Source organism: Amphiura filiformis, chromosome 6 (assembly GCF_039555335.1).
Source record: "Amphiura filiformis chromosome 6, Afil_fr2py, whole genome shotgun sequence".
NCBI lineage: Eukaryota > Metazoa > Echinodermata > Ophiuroidea > Amphilepidida > Amphiuridae > Amphiura > Amphiura filiformis.
The window spans coordinates 38,474,763-38,498,312 of NC_092633.1; the positions used below are offsets into that span (position 1 = coordinate 38,474,763).

General features: G+C 38.2%; 1 protein-coding gene across 2 annotated transcripts in view; it reads right to left on the minus strand.

Annotated features, from left to right (window-relative positions):
• LOC140155392 (uncharacterized protein C5orf34 homolog) overlaps positions 1-23,550 on the minus strand; it is a 149,493-nt gene that overhangs the window by 96,136 nt on the left and 29,807 nt on the right. For both annotated transcript variants that reach the window (XM_072178223.1, XM_072178222.1), the window contains exon 9: positions 13,511-13,629. In XM_072178223.1, coding sequence (XP_072034324.1) covers positions 13,511-13,629 — 119 coding nt within the window. The remainder of the gene's footprint in view (positions 1-13,510; positions 13,630-23,550) is intronic.

Below are 23,550 nucleotides of genomic sequence, written 5' to 3' on the forward strand. Positions count from 1 at the left end.
AGCTGGTATCAGCAATAGATGTGAGCATTTATAAACTACCTGCTATCAGCAGTAGATGTACGCATTGATAAACTACCTGGTATCAGCAGTAGATGTACGCATTAACAAACTACCTGGTATCAGCAGTAGATGTAAGCATTGATAAACTATCTGATATCAGTGGTAGATGTGAGCATTGATAAACACCCAATATCAGCAGTAGATGTGAGCATTGATACAACTACCTGATATCAGCAATAGATGTGGGCACTGATAAACTACCTGATATATCAGCAGTAGATGTACACATTGATATAAACTACCTGGTGTCAGCAGTAGATGTGATCATTGATAAACTATCTGATGTCAGCAAAAGATGTGGGTACTGATCAAGTACCTGGTATCAGCAATAGATGTGAGCATTTATAAACTACTAGAGATGTCACAGGCTGACCAAACAAAATCCTGAACTTGCAAAGCGTAGCGAGCGGAGCTCTCGCCCAGCACGGCTGTGGGGTCCAGGGCCCTGCTTAAGGGCTCCCGGTGGGGTCCAGGGGTGAAGTCCGGGGGTCCAGGGTCAAAGCCCCTTGAAGCCAGATGGTTTCTGCACATTTAGCACCACAGGAAAGGCCATTTCAGAGGGTAAAAAGAACATTTCAAAGCTCCTGGCTTGTTCTACACTTTTAATAAAAAGTGCTTCCTTCTTCCAGAAAACATGTTTTTAGATCTTAAAATACTTATCATGCAAAGTATTCATTTCTACATACAATTTTTCGATTGCAACTTGCCTTCAAATCAGTTATTCTTATTTTAATCTTATCTGGTAACTAGACTGACACCAGCAAATGGTAAGTCAAGTTTCCACGGCAAACATTTGCAGTAGCATCTTGTTTATTTAACATTCCTGCAACAGACGTCATTTGATAAGCTTCTTTTGTAATTTATAGAGAAGAAATGTGCAAATTATTCAAAAAATGTCAGTCTGATAAGCCTATATTAAATAAACTGCTTATACTACACGATTTGACGGAATTTCAGTATTTTTATGAAAACAAGAAAGTCTAAAACAAATATAATTATTTAGGATTTCACGAAGCTAGGGAATTAGGGAATATGATTTAATAATATTTAGTCTGTTTGAGATTGATGAAACTAAACAAGGCCCTAGATATGAATAAATGTGTAACTGCAGATGCACTTGATCTTTTGCTATCAAAGTTAATCTCAAATCAGACAATAAGATCTGTTGAGATCTATTCCAGGGTTGCCAGCCCAACTATTTCAGCTGCATGGATTCAACTGGTAAATCACTAAAAGTCAATCACATTTTTTCTTAACTATTTGTATTGACAAGAAATCACTAAAATTAGTAATGACAGGTTTAGATTGATCCATTTTTTTCTGATGAATGTTGTTTCTATAATTTGGATAATAAAATGATGAGCCTTTGGATTAGAAACTGTTTCAAACCACCAATTGGGCTCTTTTTAATTACATGCTTTTTATTCTGTGTTTACAAGATGTTTATTTTAATATGCTAATTAATTAAATATCAGGTTATCATGCATGATTTAAATTTGCTAATGCGAAATCCAACTTGAGACAAGACATACTATAGGCACAGTATATTTTGGTGTTTTCTATAATCTCTAATTATGTGGATTTCAAAATAGATAACACCCAAATAAAAGTGCTCTAATTTCACTTCAAAGAATGCTAGTTTCAAATAATTTATCTAGGCCTAAGAATCTCAAAAAGGTAAGTTTCACAATTTGGCATAAAGAGGTACACTGTGTGTACATTACGATATAATTATTTTTCATCCACTTAAAAAACATGGGAAAATATTTTTGTAGTTGGACACTACAAAAAGTAGATCCATGAAGGGATTGAGTATTAAATTTTTGGTTAAATCAATGTAGTTCGCGAATACAAAGGTCAACTTAATTTAGTAAGCACCGGATGTTCTCTCGGTAGGAGAGCCATCTTACTTTATAAAAACCTATTTTTGGAGAGTACATTTATTTTAGACTCGTCCTTCCCATACACATGATAAAACAAAGACCGTTCAATGACGTAATTAACATTCGCATACAAACATAGACAATACATGCTAATTAAATGACAGGCAATGAACAGGTCTAAATATATCACATGATTAGATGGTGGGGGAGGGGCGTTTAATGGAAGGGGCGACTAATCGAGGAAATGCGGTATTACATTTTGGTTAAATCAACGTAGGTCAATCAAAGGTTAACTTAATTTAGTAAGCACCGGATGTTCTCTCTCGGCAGGAGGGCCATCTTACTTTAATATAAAAACCTATTTTTAGAGAGTACATTTATTTTAGGCTCACCCTGCCCACAAACATGATAAAGCAAAGACTGTTCAATGAGGTAATGACCATTCATATACAAACATAGACAATACATGCTAAGGTAGACTGACAATATTATTTATAAGGTTTCCTGCAGTAGAACGGACCCGCCGCATATCGCGAATCCATTGTTTTTTTATTCCGCAGGTCGCCGGCCCCATTAGTTGTTATCAGCTAATCTGTTTGATCACGAGAGTGTGAGACTGATCAATAAACACCAGCGCATCAACTCGATACGAAGCCTTCCGCAGTAAGCTGCAAGCACAAATCTATTTACATACCTAGTTGGCAGCAAGGAAGAACAAACATTGTCACTTGTGTTATCACTGATTTAAAACTCATGTCCACTTAATATCTTAAATCATGATTATATTGTGAAGTTGATAATTTACATATAACTGTATGATGTTGTGGAGTTGATAATTAACATATAATTGTATTTATGTTTAGTATGCTAGCGATCACAAGGTGTACTGTGCTCAGTGTCCGGGTAGCTCGGCACGGGTATCGGTGTTCGAGGTTTTATACTTATATTATATTAATCATAATAGCCAAGTAAAAAGTGAACTCATGGCATGTCGTGATAAATATTTAGTTATTGCTATCACCATCCTATGGTTGTGGATATTACCATCTATTTTGGTGAAACTATGCAATTTATGATATATTTGCGATAAACTTTAATTGAATTGAATATTAATTTTATGACATCCCAGCGATTTCTTCTGAAACAAAAGGGAAAACTGAACAACATCAATTCAAAACACACATAGCGATCAAAATAATTAAAAAATCATGATAGGCCTATAATTATTAGTTATTTTCTTTGGACCTCGCCTCTTGGGGAAAAAAATTCTTGGCTCTAATTTACAGTTTGTTGTTATGTGGTTCAATATTAAAGTTTGCGTGTACCCCGGCATCGCGACCAGGGACTCGTGGAAGCATCGACAGCACAGTCCAGTGATACAGATGGAGGTCGCGCAACCCCGGCCAGCTGATGAGCTGTACATAGCGTAGCGAGCCTAGAGAGCGGCCTGATGCTAACGGGCCAGGTAGCCAAACTCTTCAGTCGTGATATATTTTCGCCGTGTTGAATCTCCACTCGCTACACTCTAGTAATGCTAAAATTAAATAAAAATGAAAGCAGTTTCTTAAAAGGTCCTATTGATGATTCGATCCTTGAAGGTTGAACAATAATTTGAATTCGATCGACGTATCGCATCGTGTAGGTCTACCCGCTTTAAAAATCAACAAGAAGTTCAACTTGAAACATCAAGGGATCAAGTTGAAGGTAAATTTATTTTGGTATTATAGACATCGTCTTCATGTGCAAGATATAGGTCTAAATTATCACAAAACTTGTGATAATTTAGGCCTATAGGCCTATCTTGCACATTTCTTACCTGCAATTATATTGCTTGTATTGCTTTTTTCATTTCAAGACATAATTTTGTATGCGTTTCAGCAGTGTTTTTCAGTATTTTTGCCACATGTCCCAACTACATTTTTTAGTCGTCCGATGACAGCATTTTTTCTTGTCAGATACTTGTCATGCTTGTTCTCCATCTCATCATGACAACACATGCACACCGATGGTATAGGGTCATTAATTTATTTTTTCCATAGACCCTAGAGTGAATGTTGCATTGTATTTCCATTTTAAAACGTAGTCATCGTTTTATCTTTGGTATATCCTATGTCCAAAAAAGCGTCACATATGGATAGAGTCTATGAGTATGATGGACCATGCATGGACGCTCAAGGATCAGTGATGGTATCCCTTGCGCGATCCATGGATATTGCCCTGCACTGCTACTCGCCTGCCCGATGCCTACTATGAGCCGAAACATCATCCATCTTGTTGCTAACCTCACACGAAGCCTATCGGATATATCAGTGAAAATCAGGGTGAAGGAGGCAGCGTTGTTTCGCCTTTGTGCTGATATAATATTTCCAAAAAGTTCGGCTCTCTAATATTCAGGCTGACTACACTAGAAAATTCAATTAAATGAACACAGCCTTGACATAGAATGATAGATCCCGCCAGCGCTCAGCGCGGTTTGCCCGCCAGGGAATCCCAATTCACTATCATTCAGGTACATCATCGGATATTAACATCCATCGCAAAAATGGCTTGAAATGTTGAAATGTAGGCTCCCCTTTGAAATGTACCCCGGGAACCAGTACAGCAGGCCTCACTTGACATGCTTGCAATACATGTACAATTTAGTACCATGGCAACAGCTGGAATAGTGCGAGCAAGCCCATAGTACCATTGGTACATGTACTATGTACCATGCATCGAGTTGTAACCATGGTAACGCCGGGCGGTGGTCTTTGTGGTCGATGTCTGGTATATCATGGGTATATGGCAGAGTATATGGTACACAACCCGGGACGTACAACCAATCACAGTGTGGGAAACGAGTTCATATCACTACATGTATTATCAGGGGCTGTGCCAGACCTGGGCATGGGCTGTGCAAATAGTTATGAGCCGGGGGCGGAGAATGTTTCGGATTCACTTTACTTCCAAGAAAATAATTTTTCCAATCCCATTAGCAATCTATTCCACCATAGGCGTAGATCCCGGGGCTAAATATTAAAATTTGACTTTCATTGCTAGTTATGACTTTAGGATTAGGATTTAACTATGTTTCATTTGGCAAAACAGGATAATATTTTTTTATTCAAAAAAATTAGTTCTGTATTATTTTGGGGAGTACACAGTGGCCTGTATATAGCCAGTTTTTCGGAACGGATGGGGGATGGGATGGCCACAAACTTGCTATATTTTTTGTCAATGGAACGGCAGTTGTAAACTGTTGACCCCGATTTTGGGGTGCCCAGAGCTCAAGAATCTAACAAAAAAAGGGAGGGAGATTAGGGTGCAGAGGAAACTTTTCCATCAAATTTTCACCGCACGTTTAGGGGGCTGGCATTTTCTTCGGAAGAGGGCGGAGGTTCCAAATTTACAAAAAGTCGGCGCCAATAAAATTGCGACCCCCTATCGACAACAAATATTTTATGACCCCCCCCCCCACCACCGATACACCTTATCCCCTAAACAGGCTTAAAACACACAATATGTGGTCATTTTGTGACTCCCTACATTTTGGTCATCAAAAATATATTATAAATGACCCCCTTATTTTCCTTTCCAAATATTTATGACCCCCTTCCGAAGAAAATGCCAGCCCTCTTATATACCAATATCTGTTTCCCCTCCCTCTCGCCGTTCCCCCTCCCATAATTCCCAACCGTCACTGCGGATAAAACATTTTGATATTGAATTTTAAAAGTCAATATCAAAATTATGTTTGTAAACACGCATTGGGAGATAGGAGTCGTCCGTACTCCGGGGGGGGGGGCACTCCAACTTTGGAGGTGACGCGTATGTAGGGCTGTTAAGACCCCCTTTTTCAACATCGCTGTCACCCAAAGACCCCATATTTTTTACGAACACATGCCCTGTCACCCGACGACCCCCTATTTTTACATTTAATCTGTCACCCAAAGACCCTTTAATACAAGTTCAATTTGAACAGCAACTTTCATTTATCACTGATTTTGTTACTTATTTTGAAAAAACAAAGAAAAACTAGAAATTCGATTTTCGAGGTTTCTGTGGAGCTGTTTCAGTTCTCACCCAAAGATTCCATTTAAAAAAAAGTCATGTTCTCACCCAATGACCCCATATTTTTTACATTTTGCTCTCACCGAATGCCAAAAATCATGCTCTCACCCAATGACCCCATATTTTTTACATTTTGCTCTCACCGAATGCTCCTTAGTGCGAAAGTGCCAGCCCTATCAGTGGCGTACCTTGGCTGCCCCAACCCCGGGGGGCTAACGGTTCAATTTTGCCGCCCCTTCCTCAACAGCCCGAAAAGGTTGACCCAATTTTTTCTCGGTCGTTTGAAAAGTGAAGAGCAAAAAAAAAAGCAGCACATTTTCATGTATACCCAAATTATTTTATGCTTTATCAAATTTTTCCGCCCTTTTTATTTACTAATTCCTTTTTGCCGCCTTCTTCGTTTTTGCCGCCCTGTTTTTGCCGCCTTCTTCTTCCGCCGCCCTTCATTTTGCGCCCCTGCTTTTACCCGGGGCTGGGCGCCAAAGCCCCCCCAAAAAAAATACGCCTGCCTATCCATTTCAAATTGAAGTGCCCCCCCCCCCCGGGTCCGTACTGTTACGTTTTCATTTTTGAATATCGATATTGTTACTTCACATCTTTCATTTTGTACCGAAAAAAGTTTTTTAATTTTATTCCCCAAACGTTCTTGAAGGAACCGGTTAACGGTTCGAAAAAGGAAAGTCCCATCATTGGCAGGTACTATGCATCGAGTTGTAACCATGGTAAACGCCGGGCGGCGGTCTTTGTGGTCAATGTGTACAGCCGTCCGGGACAACCGTGTGGGAAGCGAGTTCACATCAGGGGCTGTGCAGTAATTATGAGCCCGGGGGGGGGGGGGGGGAAGAACCTTTTGGCCAGCCGGAAGGAGGGGAAACCGGTGGGGGGGGGGGGGCAATTTTTGGCAAGCTGGGGGGGGAAGTTGGCACACATTTATAATGCTCTAAAAAAAGTTGGTTTTTTTTGCAAATTAGGATCCCAACAATTTTGGCATGTTTAGAGGAGGAGAAGGCAAATATTTGTTGGCAGGCTCGGGGTGGGAGTTTTGGCACCCCATTTGAAAACTTTTACCCCCCTCCCCGGCTCAAGATTATTGCACAGATTGTTATTGGGGTATCTGATATTAATGGCGGGGGTGGGGTGGGTGAGGCAGTCATGTTGTCACAGTTTCTCAACAATATTGCTGGCTAATAATATGTAATAATAATGTCTAGTTCATTTGTCTACTACACAGTGGCGTAGCAAGGTTTTCGGGCCAGGGGGGGTGGGGGGGGTCACTCCCATTGCGGCCTGTACACCATCCGCGATAATCAACTTTTGAAAAGCACCCTAAACAAGGATTTAACCCTGGGCTAAAACGATACCCTAAACAGGGATTTTATTCCTTGCATCCAATTTCATACCCTAAATTTTATTTCCGCGTATTAGCAATTGCAATTTTACTACCCTTTTTTCCAATATTTCATGTTTTTGACACCCTAAACGCGTTACGCGCGTATCGTGCCTTCCCACGAAAAACGACCCTTTTTACGCGTTTTCATTATCGCGGATGGTGTACGGGCCACATTCGGGTTGCCCCCGGGGGGGGGGGGTCACAAACTTAGAGTTTTTGGCTGACGGAAGTTGTGAATTGTTGACCCCGATTTTTGTTCCAGAGCGCTCAAGTACAGTGGCGTAGCGTGGGTCATCATATGGGGAGGGTGGGGGGGGCAAAGCCATTTTTCGCCATTTCCCTATGGGAATTTTTACAATTTCAGATCGATTGGGGAACGCACCCCCCCCCCCCCATGACGCTACGCCACTGCTCGAGAATCTAACAAGTGCGGGGGGAGGTTGGTGGTGCTGAGGACAACTTTCCTCTGCAAGTTTATATACCAATATCTCCCCCTCCCTCCCTCTCTCTCTCTCTCTTTTAACCTTAACTTTAACATATTTAACTGCCAAATCTAATGTGTGAACTAACTGCAGATTATCTGAGGTAATTGACGTGGCAAACCCAATGCAGATTATTATAATCTTGGCAAAAGTAATGTGTGAAGTGACAAATCTGATTATATGTAATTGACATGGCAAACCCAATGCAGATTATTATAATCTTATTGATTTTACCTGGCAAAAGTAATGTGTGAAGTGACAAATCTGATGTAATTGACGTGGCAAACCCAATGCAGATTATTATAATCTTATTGATTTTACCTGGCAAAAGCAATGTGTGAAGTGGAAATCTAAGTGGGCAATTTAGGGTAGAGTAGGCCTAGACACAGTTCCGATCAACCGAGTTCAATTCACACACTTTGCCAGTGGTAAACAGAATTAAACGATTAGCCCATAAGTTAATAGATGTTAATATACCGCGGCGATTCAAATCAAATCAAAAATCAAAATCAAATCAATCAATCTTTATTTCATTCAAAATACAACAATACAATAACAGCAAAACAACACATTTGAATGAGGAGATGCTCAGAAGGCCAAAAAGGCCTGAACAAGCACCCCTTAACCTTAGCCTAAGTTTCTTAATTTGTCTAATAAAATACAATTTCATACATACAAACACCCCCCCACCCTCTTTCATACATTCATGTAGAACGAACTAAGCAGGAAAAAATGATGAATAAAGAACATGCAGAATATAAATTAGTATTTCATAACATTTGCTCACGACGTATATCGCACAAGAAAGCTGACATTTTGTGAATATAGTATAAATGCTAAGAGATCAGTTAATTTTAATCGATTTTTGTTTTAAAAGGAGAAAAATAAAAATAAGTAAATCCAAACTAAGAGGTATTAAGTGTACATTTCTATAAGGTTTGTTTTAATTTGGGATCTAAAGAGTTTTACTGATGTAGCCGTTTTGGCGCATCTGTCAATCGAATGCCATTTTCTTGGCCCGGCGGTTCTTATTGTTTTGTTAGCAAACTCTGTTTTTGTAAGACAGATCTTGTAATCTTCAGCATTTCTTGTGTGATACCTGAGGTGATTCCTCTGCTCAACAAAATAACTATTGAAGGCCGTTGGTAACTGATTGGTATTATACTTGTACATAAAAGTGCTTAGTTCGAGATCATAACTATCATAAACATTAAGCAAATTGTAATTCTTGAAAATAGGGGCTGAGTGACTTAAAAAGTGACTATTCGATATCATTCTAAGGGCTTTTTTTTGAAGTTTGAAAGTCTTTTCCAAATATTTTTGACAAGTATTTCCCCATGCTAAGATACCATAGTTTATGTAAGGAAGTATTAAAGTACAATATAGTGAATACATTTGATAAGCAAATTGTAATTCAATCAGGGCTGTCAACTTTTGGGTGTCCAGAGTCCCGATGTGCATTTACAAGAATAGGCTACAACATCTATCGGATCATGACATATGAAATGGATAATATTTTGAGTCTCTTCGAAAGTTTTTTTTTTTCGCGGCCTTCTCAAGCCTTCTCAATATTTGGCCTCCTTGGAGTGGAGATGCAAGTACCTCGGGCTATATTTCCCGGGGCTATATTAATACCAAAGTGCTTTTTTTATTTATTTTTTTATTTGTACTAATATAGGCTGATACCATTTCATGGTTCAGCAAAAAAAAGAAATACCACCAAGATTCATTCAACTAATTATAATGAACACCTGTTTGGGGAGTTTCAAAACATGCAATGTTGGTGGAAAGTACCCCTATAAACCTGACTCCATAATAATCCAACCAATTAGATCACAGTATGAACATGTTGACGACAGCTTCATTCATAAAACGATAATTAGATAAGTCTTTCCTACGTTGTGATTGGTTGTAGCTTACGGCAGCAGTACTGCACAAAGGTTCACCGCCACGTGTTTCAACCACTTTGTTTACAAACTCCGATGAATACAATGCTATGTTGACACCGTCCCATCAACTGTTACCATGGTAATTGGTTTTAGGGATGCACCATTAAGACGGGCAGGGGGGGAGGGAGTAGTGCCTGGCTAATGTATTTTTTTTCTTTTTGAATATTCATGTTTTTGTTTGTTTTTTGTATCTGCAGTTAGGGGACACCCCAGTTGACTTGCCGGGGTTACAGGCTTGAAGTTTTGAAGGATAAAATTACGGCCTAGGCCTATATAAACAAACCACCAACTCACACACACTCACACACGCAGCAAAAAAAGATAAAACAAAACAAAACACTTGACCAGCCTATTAAACCAGGACTTATTCAGGGGGGGCATTGCAACTTTCAATGGGGGGATTCGACAAAAATGGAATATCAATTCACCAGCATCCCACGTGCACAGGATCTAAAGGGGCAATACTTCTCAAGCCAAAGGGGGGGGGGGGTGCAAGCAATATTTGGCCAGCCGAGGGGGGGCAAACAATTTTGGCATGTGCAAGGGGCGGGGCAAAAGATTTTTGGCGGGCCGAGGGGGAAGGAGGCAGGTGATTTTGGCAAACCGAGAGGGGGGGCAAGCGATTTTGCGCGTGCCCTTAGTGGGCGACATTTTGTTTTTTCTTCAAATATAGTCCAGCCCCTCCCCCCGGGAAATATAGTGGTGCTTCCCATAGTGTATAACGTCTAGTACATGCATGGGCCTGTGCATAAATTATGCTATGCCATTTTGTACCTCTCTTGGTATACAGTGGCATTTTCTCACGGTAAAGTTGTAAACAATCACAGCGACTCATGATTTCTACAAATGGGGGACTATACATGACCTTCCGATTGATGATGGAGCAATCATTGCTTAATTATTTGTCTCATCAGATTCAACAACGAATTCAAGTGGTACTGTGTAGGCCTCACGAAGGAAAATTAAAAGCAAACAAAGTTCTGGAATTTTGGTGTACGCAATATTGAAAATAAGAACTGTTTGGCCCAGTACTGTGGAAAAGACATTTTTGTTTTCCTGATCGTCGAAGTTTGAGCAAATGGATATCACTTTATAGATGTTTACGGTGGATGATCATTAACTTGACTTCGGGGACCATGGTCACATGTATTTCTCCAGGTATTTTCACTCGGGTATTTATCCCGGTATTTATGACTTGAGCCAGAAAATATGAGAATAGATTTATTCTCATCTTCTCTGCTTGAGCATATTAAAGTTCCCGGAAATGTTTTTATATGCAAATACCGGAAATGTTTTTATATGCAAATATAATGTTTTTATATGCAAATATGCAAATGCAAGGGTCGTCTTTTGCATGGAAGGGGCGGGGTTAATTCGATCAAGTCATGGTGCGCGCTTAATGGGGGAATTCCAATGTCATGGTATTTTTATAGCTCAATCAGAGGTATAAGAAATTCACGCAAAAAGCGTTTGTAGCCGCGTAAATCGTTAATAATTGATTTGGATTTTACTTGCAATATTGAACGATAATTTTTGATTCAAAAGGGCACGACGACAACGCGGTCAGAGGGGCACGGCAACCTGTACCGTCGAGTTAACTTAATTTTGGGGCATCTCGGCAACAATTGATGCCGTCGATTAATTTGAGGCCTGCCGTCAACATATTATGATAATTATTTTTTTAAATTAAAGTTCAGACGAATAATTTTGTTTGAACAACCAACTTTTGGAAGCCTCCAGTAAAATCAAGGAATAAACAAGTCAGAATGTAATATGCGCCTGGGAGCATCATGCATGTAGGCCTACCCGTAAGGCCGCGCCGCCGTGAAATGTTCATCAGTCTGGTGATTTAAAAAAAAAAAAACTTTAATCGACCGGCCGCAAATTTACTCACCACTACTGCACTGGCGACCGGACGGGTGTAAAATTTCATGCCTGCTTGTAGGGACGAAAACGTGATATAATTGTGCATTTTGGGGTAGCAAAACCTGAGACGAAAAAAAAAAGATATAGACATAGGCCTAGGTACAAACTTCATGATATTAATTGTTGTGCAGTGCAACTGTAAATTATAACCATGATAACAATCATATTGAACTCTCACTCTCCTGATTGTATCTGTATGTCCTACCCGTAAAAAAACCGACGTGCAGCGGTATAATAGTATTAATACAATCGGTAAATATAAGAATGAAACACAATATTCGGACCCATCCTATAAACCACGAAACAGGGCTCCACTGATACCACGCCGACGCGATCATCTGGAAAGTGCTAAAGCAAAAATCGCTAGATACCTTCAACAATAGCTGGTTACTGTAACAGTAAACAGTTATATTCATCCATTTATCACACATTCACATCTCCCTAGAATATTTTATCAGTTATATTGACCCATGATTTAAGCCAGAGTAAACACTGCCAATTGTTTATTCAATGTACGCCAGTGCAGAGGTCCGTCAGACTGCAGCGCATCGCGACTGGTGCCACTACTATTATTGACCATTGATTTTATCGAACACCTACGAGGTGCTAATTGCCACTATCAGACATGTGAAAAAATGGGACGAGGTACGCCCCACTTTGCGGGATCCCGCTGAAAGCCTTAACGAGACTGGGTAGGACGTATAAATAATATTGTCAGTCTACCTAATATAATGACAGGCAATCAACAGGTCTAAATATATCACATGATTAGAATCATCCATAAATATCCTAGTGATGCTACAGGGAATTCAAGTGTCGGAAACAAGACTCGTATCTTTAAAGCACCTGACACTTGGCTGTACTCATGATGGCATGCAACAAGACGTGTTTGATCATCTGATTGTGTGATTTGTCTGATAGGATCTTCCTACCTCACGATTCAATTGTTTTTTCTCCAATGGCTGCTCCGAGTCAAAATTGATGGCTATAAGACATTTAAATACGCAGTCAGAAAGTATAAAAAGTGCTTGAACAGTTTTTAAATAACTTTTGTGACTGCCCTATTCATGTCATCAGGGAGGCAATATTTTACAAAAATCTCTGTGTCCTTGTTTCATTTTATAGCAGTACTACCATTAGGACATAATAATAAAATAGGAAATGATATGTATTGCCAAAAGGCAACTATAGATACAACAGGTGATTTTCTTAACCATTAGTTTCTATGAGACACAAAATGGTCAAAAGTTGCAACAGAAAATTGCAGGTGTAGTAACCCTGACCAGCTCTCACAAAACAGGATACAAGTCAAAATTTTGCTTGTTGTTTTGGGTTTGGGGAACAAAACATCAGAAAATATGCTTTAAAAGATACTAAAATCAGTTTTATAGCCAATACTTTTCAAGTTTGAATGATTCCGTAAAGGGTATCTTAGACTTCTGTAGAATAGGTCAATAATATTTAAGCTCTCTTCTTGCACATGAATTGCATAAATTGACTGTTATAATTCCCAATTCAATGTGTTTTTTCATGTATTGGAAAGCAAAGTGTGTCTGCAATGAACCTCTCTAAATTCAGCCCTTGCATCGTTAATTCTGAAATATTGGGTAGAACCTTGAACTGGCAACAGACACAAAAGGAAGAATAACATAACTTAATCCAATGTTTTATGACTGGTTCATATTTCCCATTCATGTATTCTGCCATTCAAGGTTCTACCCTCAAACTTGATGACCGTACAAAGAATAAATACCGTATTACCATGCTTACCTGTGATATTCAACTGCAGGTTGTTGGACATCAACCAATACATACTGACCATTGGGTAAGAGCAGTTGACAGGTGTCACTAGGAGGAACCCTACTTTGCTGGTTTGCTGGGTTGCAATCCTAAAATTAGAAGCAAAAATTTACGTATTTACATATTAGTCAAAGGTCCAATAACAAAACATTCAAAGTGTCCCCAAAACTGAACCAAATTGCCGCAAAGGGTTTTGGACATAAACATTGGGCTATTTCAGAAAATAAGTGCACACCCTCTATAGAGGAGTAAATTTTCAATCAAAGAAATGTCTGGATTTCCAAGTCTGCTTTCTAAAAACGACTGGAATTCCAGTTGCCAATGTCACTTGAATAAACTTGAAAAATTACAGAAATGTTCAAAATGAGCTCTTAAATTGAGGATTTCTGATTTTGAACTATTTTTCTGCCGGCATGATTTGAAAGGTTGCAACATATATTTAATACTGTGTAAAAAAATGCTTAAATGGGTATCAACCATGCAAATTGAAAACTGAGGTCAGCGCTGTGTTTTACAATGACATATAGCATTTACGAGTGAAACATTTCAGGCTGTGCAAGTTTTTGTATATATTTGCATATTAAGTTCCAACTTTTCAAATCACATTAATTTGATTTAATTTTCCTTTTGTGGTTGTCCGAATTAGGATAAGTGCATACGCTTGTCCGCTGTGATTTTTAGACAAGCGGAGAAGCGATTATTTCAAACGCTGACTGGAACAAGTGTTTCTGTTTCCATTGGACTATTCCAATTAAAATCCATACATCGCCCTATAGATTGTAGATTTCAAATGGAGTCACCCATTTGAAATTCACAACCCCTCTGTGGGAGATTAAGTTTATGTCTTCAATAGGGGGTGTATGGATTTCAACTGGAATAGCCCTTTTGTGCAGTATTACAACATGTACATCTTCATTTTTCTTGCACTCTACACCATTTATCACAGTTCTTTCACACATTTGCAAATATGGCATGTACTGAATGAACACTTTTATTTATTTCAAGTATATATTTTCTGTATGGATTTATGCATTCTGTTTCATGTGGTAAATTTATTGTTGAATTATTTGTTATTTATATATTCCGTCTGGGAGAGAATGATGCTTTAACCACAATACAGGCCTCATGTTTCATCCAAATAGCTAAACCGTAATAAGCTAAACAGTAACAAGATATGAATCAAATTCTGGACTCACCAACAATTTTTTTCTCAGTAACGTTCCGATCCGTTTGCCGGGTCTTCATCAGAATTGACTGATGGTTTGGTCATGTGATGGTAATCGGCGAGGAAGTTGTTTCACTGTGGGGTCCCAGGCATGTGACAGCAGGAAACGGAGACCTCCCTTCTTGTTGAGATTACCATTACGTGACCAAACCATCAGTCAATTCTCTGCACAGTCAGATGAAGACCGGACAAAAAGGGTGCAACGTTACCCAGAAAAAAATCGTTGATGAGTCCAGAATTTGATTCACATTTTGTCTATTTTCTACTACTGGATGACTCAAAATATTCATAATCTAGTTACTCAGATCATTTGTGCCATTATTCACTACCTTAAATTGTCATAATCAATAGGGCGACAAATCGGAACAATATACTCAGGGAAGAAAGTCCAGATTGAGGATGATCAGAGAAACTGGGAAAAACGTGTAGCACGGTTGGACTGGAAAACAACTAACTGCACATAGAGCAGTCTGGGAGTCTATAGAACTCAGTAGCAAACAAAGCTCAGAGCAAAATTGTGGTCTCCTGAAAGCTCAGAACTCAGTCCGTCCTACCATAGGTATTGAACCGTCTTTCACAGAGGTAAGACGTGCTTATTTTGCTCTGAGCTTTGTTTGCTACTGAGTTCTATTTGAACTTGCCTTCAGTTTTTGACTCGTATTTTATTTTTACAAAATTGTTTTTTAACTACAGTTACAGTATGTAGTTTTTGTTGTTTGCTTTTATATTTTGTTGTCTGTCCCTGAAGAAGAGCAGTTTATCTGCTCTAAACGTCAGTTGTATTTTTTGTTAACTTTGTCTACCATCCCTGTGGTTTTGGATTTTTCTAATGCAGGCGTAACAGTGCATGTACACCATTCTGGTTTACATACTGCATTAGTTTTTATCTTGTCTTTGTCTTTGTTCCCCACACCAAGTTGGTATACCTGGCTCGAATCTTTCTATCTGGTGTCGTTTTAGTTTAGTACCGAGTACTGAAAAACCAGAAGTCATGCAACCTTACAGAAATAGAATTCCTTCCCTCAAAAATGCATTATTTATTTGGTGTGTTGTTACCAAACAGTACAAGCATGTACAAATAACTTGCTTATATTAAACCAAGACCTACATCAGAAAATCTAGATGTGAGCAATTTTGATCCAATATACACAGCTGCATCTTAAAATGTATGTCACTTCCTAAAATGCCACTGTCACAATACAAATGTATCTTCGAAACAATAAAAAAATTCTATTTTACCTAGCTTCCAGAGAAGTACAACAGTTTTTTGCTCTGATTGATGAGAGCGCCCTTTTAATGAGCGACATACGCATAGCTTTATTCCCTTAAAGAGCGCCGCTTTGACGTGTAATCGGCCAATCAGATTATCGGTTTGTTGAATATGATTGTCAGATGATAGAATCAGCCAATCAGATCCCCACTTCCATGTTTACATTGTGCAAGCTCTGTACAGTACAAAAGCTTATAACAGAGGGAGCAAAAATGTAAAGCTATATAATTGTAATATAAATTATGCAACTTTTACAATCAGTCAGAATTAATAGGTAAATTTTCACGGGAAAATATTCTGGACACGTGACATCCATGGGCGCAGACATATTAGCATTGTGGAATGTGACCCCGAGCACAGCGGGTGGTCTATAAGGATCGTCGATGAATCGATAATAATCAAAAAATCGGCTATCCAATAATATCAATATCGCCGATATCACTTTCGGAAGAAAATTGATATATCGGAGTTGCCGATAATGAAAAAAAAATCCAAAAATTGGGCGTAAGCAGAGTGTTAACCGACACAATTATGTCAATACAGACATATTTTGAAATGTAAAAACTTCTAGAATCAATGAGACCGAGTGATGTTGATGATTTTAAGCCCATACTTAAACATCTTTTCACAAAATATTTGAAGCTTAGTGACTTGAATTTTCAGGTCACTAAAATTGGGAGGAAAATCGATTTATCGATTATTATCGATAATGAGTGACCAATATATCGATTTTAAAAATCCTAACATCGACGGTCCTTAGTGGTCTACCAATGTATTTGAATAGGAAGAATTCCTCCTTTGATGCAAAATAAGTAACTTGTCGCAAGTTAATAATATTATGGTAAGAGTTTCCGTAGATAAATATTTTTTTCCGTAGGTAGATATTTTTGAAATTACGTTTCGATGATATTGTGAAGAAATTAAAGTTGCGTGATATCTAATAAATTTGCTAGACACAAATTTCTATCGAAATTGCAGCCAAGAATACTATTCCAATTCAAAATTACTAAGACTTGAATAGCGAGGTCACCGCCGCGGGTCAGAGATCAGGCTCAGGGTCACACTTACATTGATACCCATTGGTCATGTGTCCAGACAATTTTCCCATGAAAATATACCCATTAATGTGGATATCTTGGTAAGATTTATTTTGATGCAATATATCAAAGTGTCAAGTTTCCTTTGCATTATATTATTTTCAGGACCATTATGAATTTTCCATTGTTGGCAATGGTGTACATCCAATTCTGATAAGGTTTTTTAATAGTAAGACTTACTGTCAGCACACCAAGAGATTCAGGTGAAGTTTTAGGATTAGGGTTAAATTTTGAGTAGTGGATGTCAGTGCATGTGACAACAACGCCCGTTGTTTTCAATGAACCAAACTGTCACGAACATCTAACCGGAGTTCTTAGTTTGCACATTATGTATTTATGTGAATGCATTATCGCGCGATCATTGAGGATCAACAAGAGTGTCACTGTTGTGTGGGAGTGGGAGAGCACACTGTTTTATATACTGTATAGCTGAAAACCAATCAAATTATGTGGATTCCTGATTGACAAGACACACCAACTGAATAGGAATATGAGATCAGGGTCAGCATTGGGATTATGGTTGGGGTAGTTGCTCCTTGTAAGGGTTCCCGTTACGATGTGAAAAACTTGCGTTCACAGGATGGCTAAAACATGCATTTAAATCGGAAATTTGTGCGTTCGTGTAAGATTAGGCAGGCTAAGGCATGCCTTGTTGCTGATCCCCGGTTGATCAATCAACCCCATGGCGACAAGTGAGCCGACCATCAAATTGGAAGCACGCTCATTCGCGCTATTCCAAGTCAAGTCAACCACTTCTGAGTGTGAAACGTTGTTGCGTCCACACGGATGCAAGATACACATGCACTGCAGTAAGATTGGGGCGCATCCAAATTTGTAAAATATGCGTCTGGATACAATGACGCACAAAAACGGGAACCATGCTCCTGTGTCAACATATTGTAGGCCCGCCGTAACCTAAGTTTGCTGGGAGTGAAATTGATTGACATACTAAAAATGTCATCTGGGAACGTGGTTTGAAATGTCAAGAATATATGCGGAAATTGTATGTATTTGAGGAGACAGCAGTTCAATAAGTATGTAAACAATGCTCATACCTGAATACTATTAATGAACCTTAATTGAATTATGATTGGTTCACACAAGGTGCTTGTAGAAAATAAGGTTATGTATATAATCATTGTATTGCCTTGCCCTATGGCATACAACACATCATGAAGACAATACTAATAACAATGAGAACTGACAGGGTTGCCAGATTTTACCCCAAAGATGCGGCAAGCATGTACTGCATTAAGGGTGGCATTCCAATACCACAATTTCCGAGGTTACACAAAATCATAATATTTGGGTGCTTCTACTGAATCTAAGACTCATTAAATCATTATAAGCAAATACTTCAGTGAATACAAATCTTCTATGTAGCATCAATTCTGCCACAGCGATAAATTATTAGTTGTCCACATCCAACTTAGTTTTGTCAACTTGTGTCAGCCAACCTGATACGGTGCACTGCTTGTGTATTTCGTTCGGGCGGTCCATTGGATTTGTGTGGCTGGCACTTGCTAATTGTAAAGTGTACACAATAGTTCCCATCGTACACGATTGATACCCATTCTGTCGGTCCAACATCCGGCTATCTCTATTCTCGGGCCCAAACTGCATGTGGCTCACGGTTTGTTATGAACAACAGAAACCGGCTGTGAAGGAGGCTACATAGCGATGTTGCTGGAGTGACATTCAATTTCGGAAAAAACGACACTCGACCATGGAATTTAATTTTAAGTTTGTCAGTATATAAATGGTAAATCAAGTAAGTTTCTTCCACTCTGAAGACTTTTGAAGAAATTTACATAACACCAATGACAGAAATCATCAACAAAAATCGAATGAGGGACTTCGACCGTGAGTCGCATCATCAACCGGAAGTGACGTGGCACGGACCGACAGAATATGATAAAGGATGTGATGGTGGGACGTTTCTCACTAGCGATTATCAAAAAGCGTATCATTTGAGACAAATTGCAGCAAAGAAACAAAAACCACAGCAGAGACCTCAAACCCCAGTGTTGCAATGGAAAAATGCCTGCAAATGTGTTGAATGTCAGACTCAGATCAATTCAACGAAAGGGGTATAATTTTGGCATATAGTGCAGTCAGTGTGTCTGCATCATGTCATGATTTTTTAAACCAGCCCAAATTGTGCTGTTAACATGATTGAAGCACAATGTGGTAACACTATATGATGAATTTGTTGCATCAATTATTCTCAAATTTTGTCCCCAAACAAATTGTACAATTTTTATTACATGGCACCTTTTCATGTCATTAGAATCAACAATGGAAACAATTGGTACTATTTAGAAAGCCTAGAGGGACCACTAGTTTAATCAAATTTTCTTCACTGACACATGTTAAGGAGAACTTAATTGATTTCTACATAACTCTTAACCTCATTATTAGATACAAAACCAGTATTCTATATTACATTTATCAGGGTCAATTGGAAGGTGTCTCTCTTACTTCCATGATAGAATTGATCATTAAAAAGTATTTTTTCACTATTATGTGTAAATGCTAGAGCACGTCAAATGTCTGTGTTATGAAGCAATTTGCTTCTTTTTTTTGTTGCATTTGACAAGAAACATTCATGAGTCTGTTCAAAATTGTTTGCTCCATACACCTTTATTAATAAAAGAAGTTGCACAATACTGAGAATAGCATTAAGTTTTTTGGCAATGCTTGACATACTGTTGATGACTGAGTAAGTTGAACGCAAAACTCATATTACAACTTGCCAAGCACAAATTTATCATGTCTGGAAACTACTTCACTTCAATTTTTTTTTATAATCCTCACATATGATTTAAAGTCAGGTGGTATGCATGTACATAACTTGACTGCTCAGTGCCAGAAGTGGGTAAGTGCAATAGCTGCCATGTGAACATTTCAGCTGATTTGACAATTTACACATTGTACATATCTACATATGGATATGGCAGCTACACATGGCAGCTACTGCACTTACCCACTTCTGGCACTGAGCAGTTGAACTGTGTGCATATAGCAAAGTTCATGTTACCTGTGAAATATGTATGTGATATTTAATAACAAAAATCACAGCAGACACACATTGATTATTCATACAATACATACTCCATAAAACATACCGATATCTATGTATAATGTGCCAGACTGGGCCATGACACATAATACTACAGCCTGAGCAGTTTGTACTATATAGCATAAATGATATTGTACTATATCATCTATAATAATACCAAAACATAACATAATACTATACTGCTTTTAGCAAAGTGCAGTCTGTGAGGTCAGTGTGAATTTCACCAGACGTATAGTTTTAAATCGCGACTATTCGCTCAAAGTGCTGGCATGCACATGTGCGTGTAAAAACACAACACCAACACGAAAGACAAATGCCCGCCTCAATGCATTACCTTCATTGTTTTTGTTATATACGGCACACAAAAAGTATCCAAACACTTAAAACAGAAGCATTACTTTAAAGATACTTTATCTAAAGTACCATATAAAGTAATCATTAAATAGATAATTTTGTTATGCATATTTTGATACCTCATTTGGCACAATGAAACTTTATATCCCTGAGTTATACCGATTTGAATGGAAAAAGAGGGCATTTTGAAAGTGACAAATTTGGGCTATTTCCTCCTTCAGGTGATTCCTACCAACTAATTAGGCTCATTATAGCATGACAGATCAACTCACTCGCCGCGCTCATAATTAGAGTGTTTCAAGAGAAAAGTAGATGTATTAAAACTGGACTCAAAAAGAAACTTAATTTTTCACAAGCTCATATATTAAAACCAGTAGCCTGTGAATCAAAATGATCCAAAATTATACACAGGATTACTTCAATACTCTAAACACATGTCAGTAACCAAACAGTTGCCCAACTGATACAACAGCAAAATGCACTGACATGTAACAGCTTCCTGGATCATATGTCACAGCCCATTTGATATGTGTGTAAAGCAAGTGTAACAGCAATGTTAACTTTCCTGTCTCAGGATTGCCTCACAAAAATAAAACTTGTACCTATCGAACATAAACACACCCCGGCATAGGCGGACATATGACCCTGTGTCAAGAATAGGCCAAGAAAAAAAAATTGTTTGCTTGCCCTCAAATGAATTCAATTGGGTCGGTCGGTCAGTCGGGATTTCTTTTTTTTTTAAATTACTAGCAAACGTTATCGTTTGTATTAAATAAGGCTCAAAATATGAAGAATCAGACAACATTGGTATCAAAATGAATCAACTAACATTACAGAACAAATAAAATGTTGAACACAAGCTCTAAAATACATCTTTTTAACATCTTCAGAATGCAAAAATTTGAAAAAAAAAAAACTTTTTCAGGAATTTCCAAAAATAGGGTCGGTATTCTTTTCTACAGTAAATAGAAAAAAAACACCTTTTTCTGATTTCCAAAATTAGGGTCGGTCGGTTGAGGGTAAGCAAACATCTTTTTTTTTTTTGGCCATACCTTCATTTTGTTTTGACTTCTTCATGTGCCTTAATCTCTATGTGAAATATATGAAAAATATATCTAAAGAAACATATCCCAAAAGTTTTTAAAAAGATAATTTGTTCAATTTCTAAGATCGTCTGCATTCTTCAATGTGAACATGTATTACTTTTCATGCTGCTAATGAGCGTTTTGAGAAAACGAAACTAATCCTCAAAATTTTTAAAAACCGAGTCACCATTTAGCATATTTAGCAACACCTTTAAAATATCAGTGTAATTAAATAATAGATGTTGCAATTTTCACCCCAATGAGACCAATTTGTTTTTATTGGGTCAGTGCGGTTTACACGGACCAGTGAAGGGAATTTCTGTCATTCCCCCAGCTGTAGATGATAGCACACCTATGTTAATTATTTGCTTTTAACGTCAAACTTACTCCTATGAATAGCCTTACTAAGTTTGCACACTTCGGGCATTTGGCAGATGTACAATGTATGGTGTCAGAAGTAGTTGTAATGACGTCAAAGCAGGGTTTCCAAAAGCAGTCAGAATTAATAGGTAAATTGTCACGGGAAAATTTTCTGGACACGTGACACCCATGGGCGCAGACATATTAGCATTATGGAATGTGACCCCGAGCACAGCGGGTGTTCTTCCAATGTATTTGAATAGGAAGAATTCTTCCTTTGAGGCAAAATAAGTTACTTGTCGCAAGTTAATAATGTTATGGTAAGAGTTTCCGTAGATAAATATATTTTTCCGTAGATAGATATTTTTGAAATTACGTTTTGATGATATTGTGAAAAAATTAAAATAACATAATATTCAATAAATTTGCAATGCACAAATTTCTATCAAAATTGCGGTCAAAAATATTATTCCAATTCAAAATTACTAAGACTTGAATAGCGAGGTTACCGCCCGGGGTCAGAGATCAGGCTCGAGGTTACACTCACATTGATACGCATTGGTCACGTGTCCAGAAAATTTTCCCGTGAAAATTTACCTATTAATGTTGACTGAAAAGAATACAGCCTAAATCACCAAATTGTCACATGTTTGTCTCAACTTTGCCTATATACACATGTCAATTACAAGTAATGTCCAACTTTAATGGTGACAACTTGAAAAGACACCAAAATTATTATCTTTTTAACTACTAATAATGGGGCAGAAAATGGCCATAAACTTACATTAGAACTCTACTAAAGCATCCAATGGGCTATTCCATTTAAAATCCATACTATCCCTGTGGATGATTTAGCTAAAATCTTCCACAGAGGGTGTAGGAGTTTCAAATAAAATAGACATTTGGGTAACTTCCATTTGAAATACTCACTCCAGTTGTGGAAGATAGAGGTAAAGCCATAATACAGGGAGAGTACAGGTTTCAAAATGATAAAACTTTGACCACTTACATTTGAAAACATACTCCCCTGTGGAAGATATTTCCAAAATCTTCCACAGGGGTTGTGTGGCTTTCAACTGGAATAGCCCAGGCTTTCAGTTGCAGGTTTGCTTATTTGCTAAGCCTACTTTTCTATTGCAGGCCATCCCAGCATAGACGAAGTGACATTTAGTATGTGTAAGATTACCTGAAGGTATCAAGAGTTGTAAAGATGCATGCATGTGTCCACTATCTCTGTAAGTGAGGCCTTCAGGTTTCTAAGTAAGCCCTGGGAAGTATTAAAGCCTATAAGTTACTTGACTTAATGATGAGTAGTGCCCTTAACCTGTTTACACATACCATGGAAAGTTTAGAAATACTATTTAAGGCAGTGTTGTTCGCCTGACGTCAAAATTGATTGTTGCCAGGTCAACCGGTTCACACATTCTGTGTTTGGAACCACAATCAAAATGATCACAACAGAAAGACAATGGGTTGCTAATAGGTGTGCAAATCATGCATGCACCAATAACCAAGGTATGATGTATTCACTACAGCG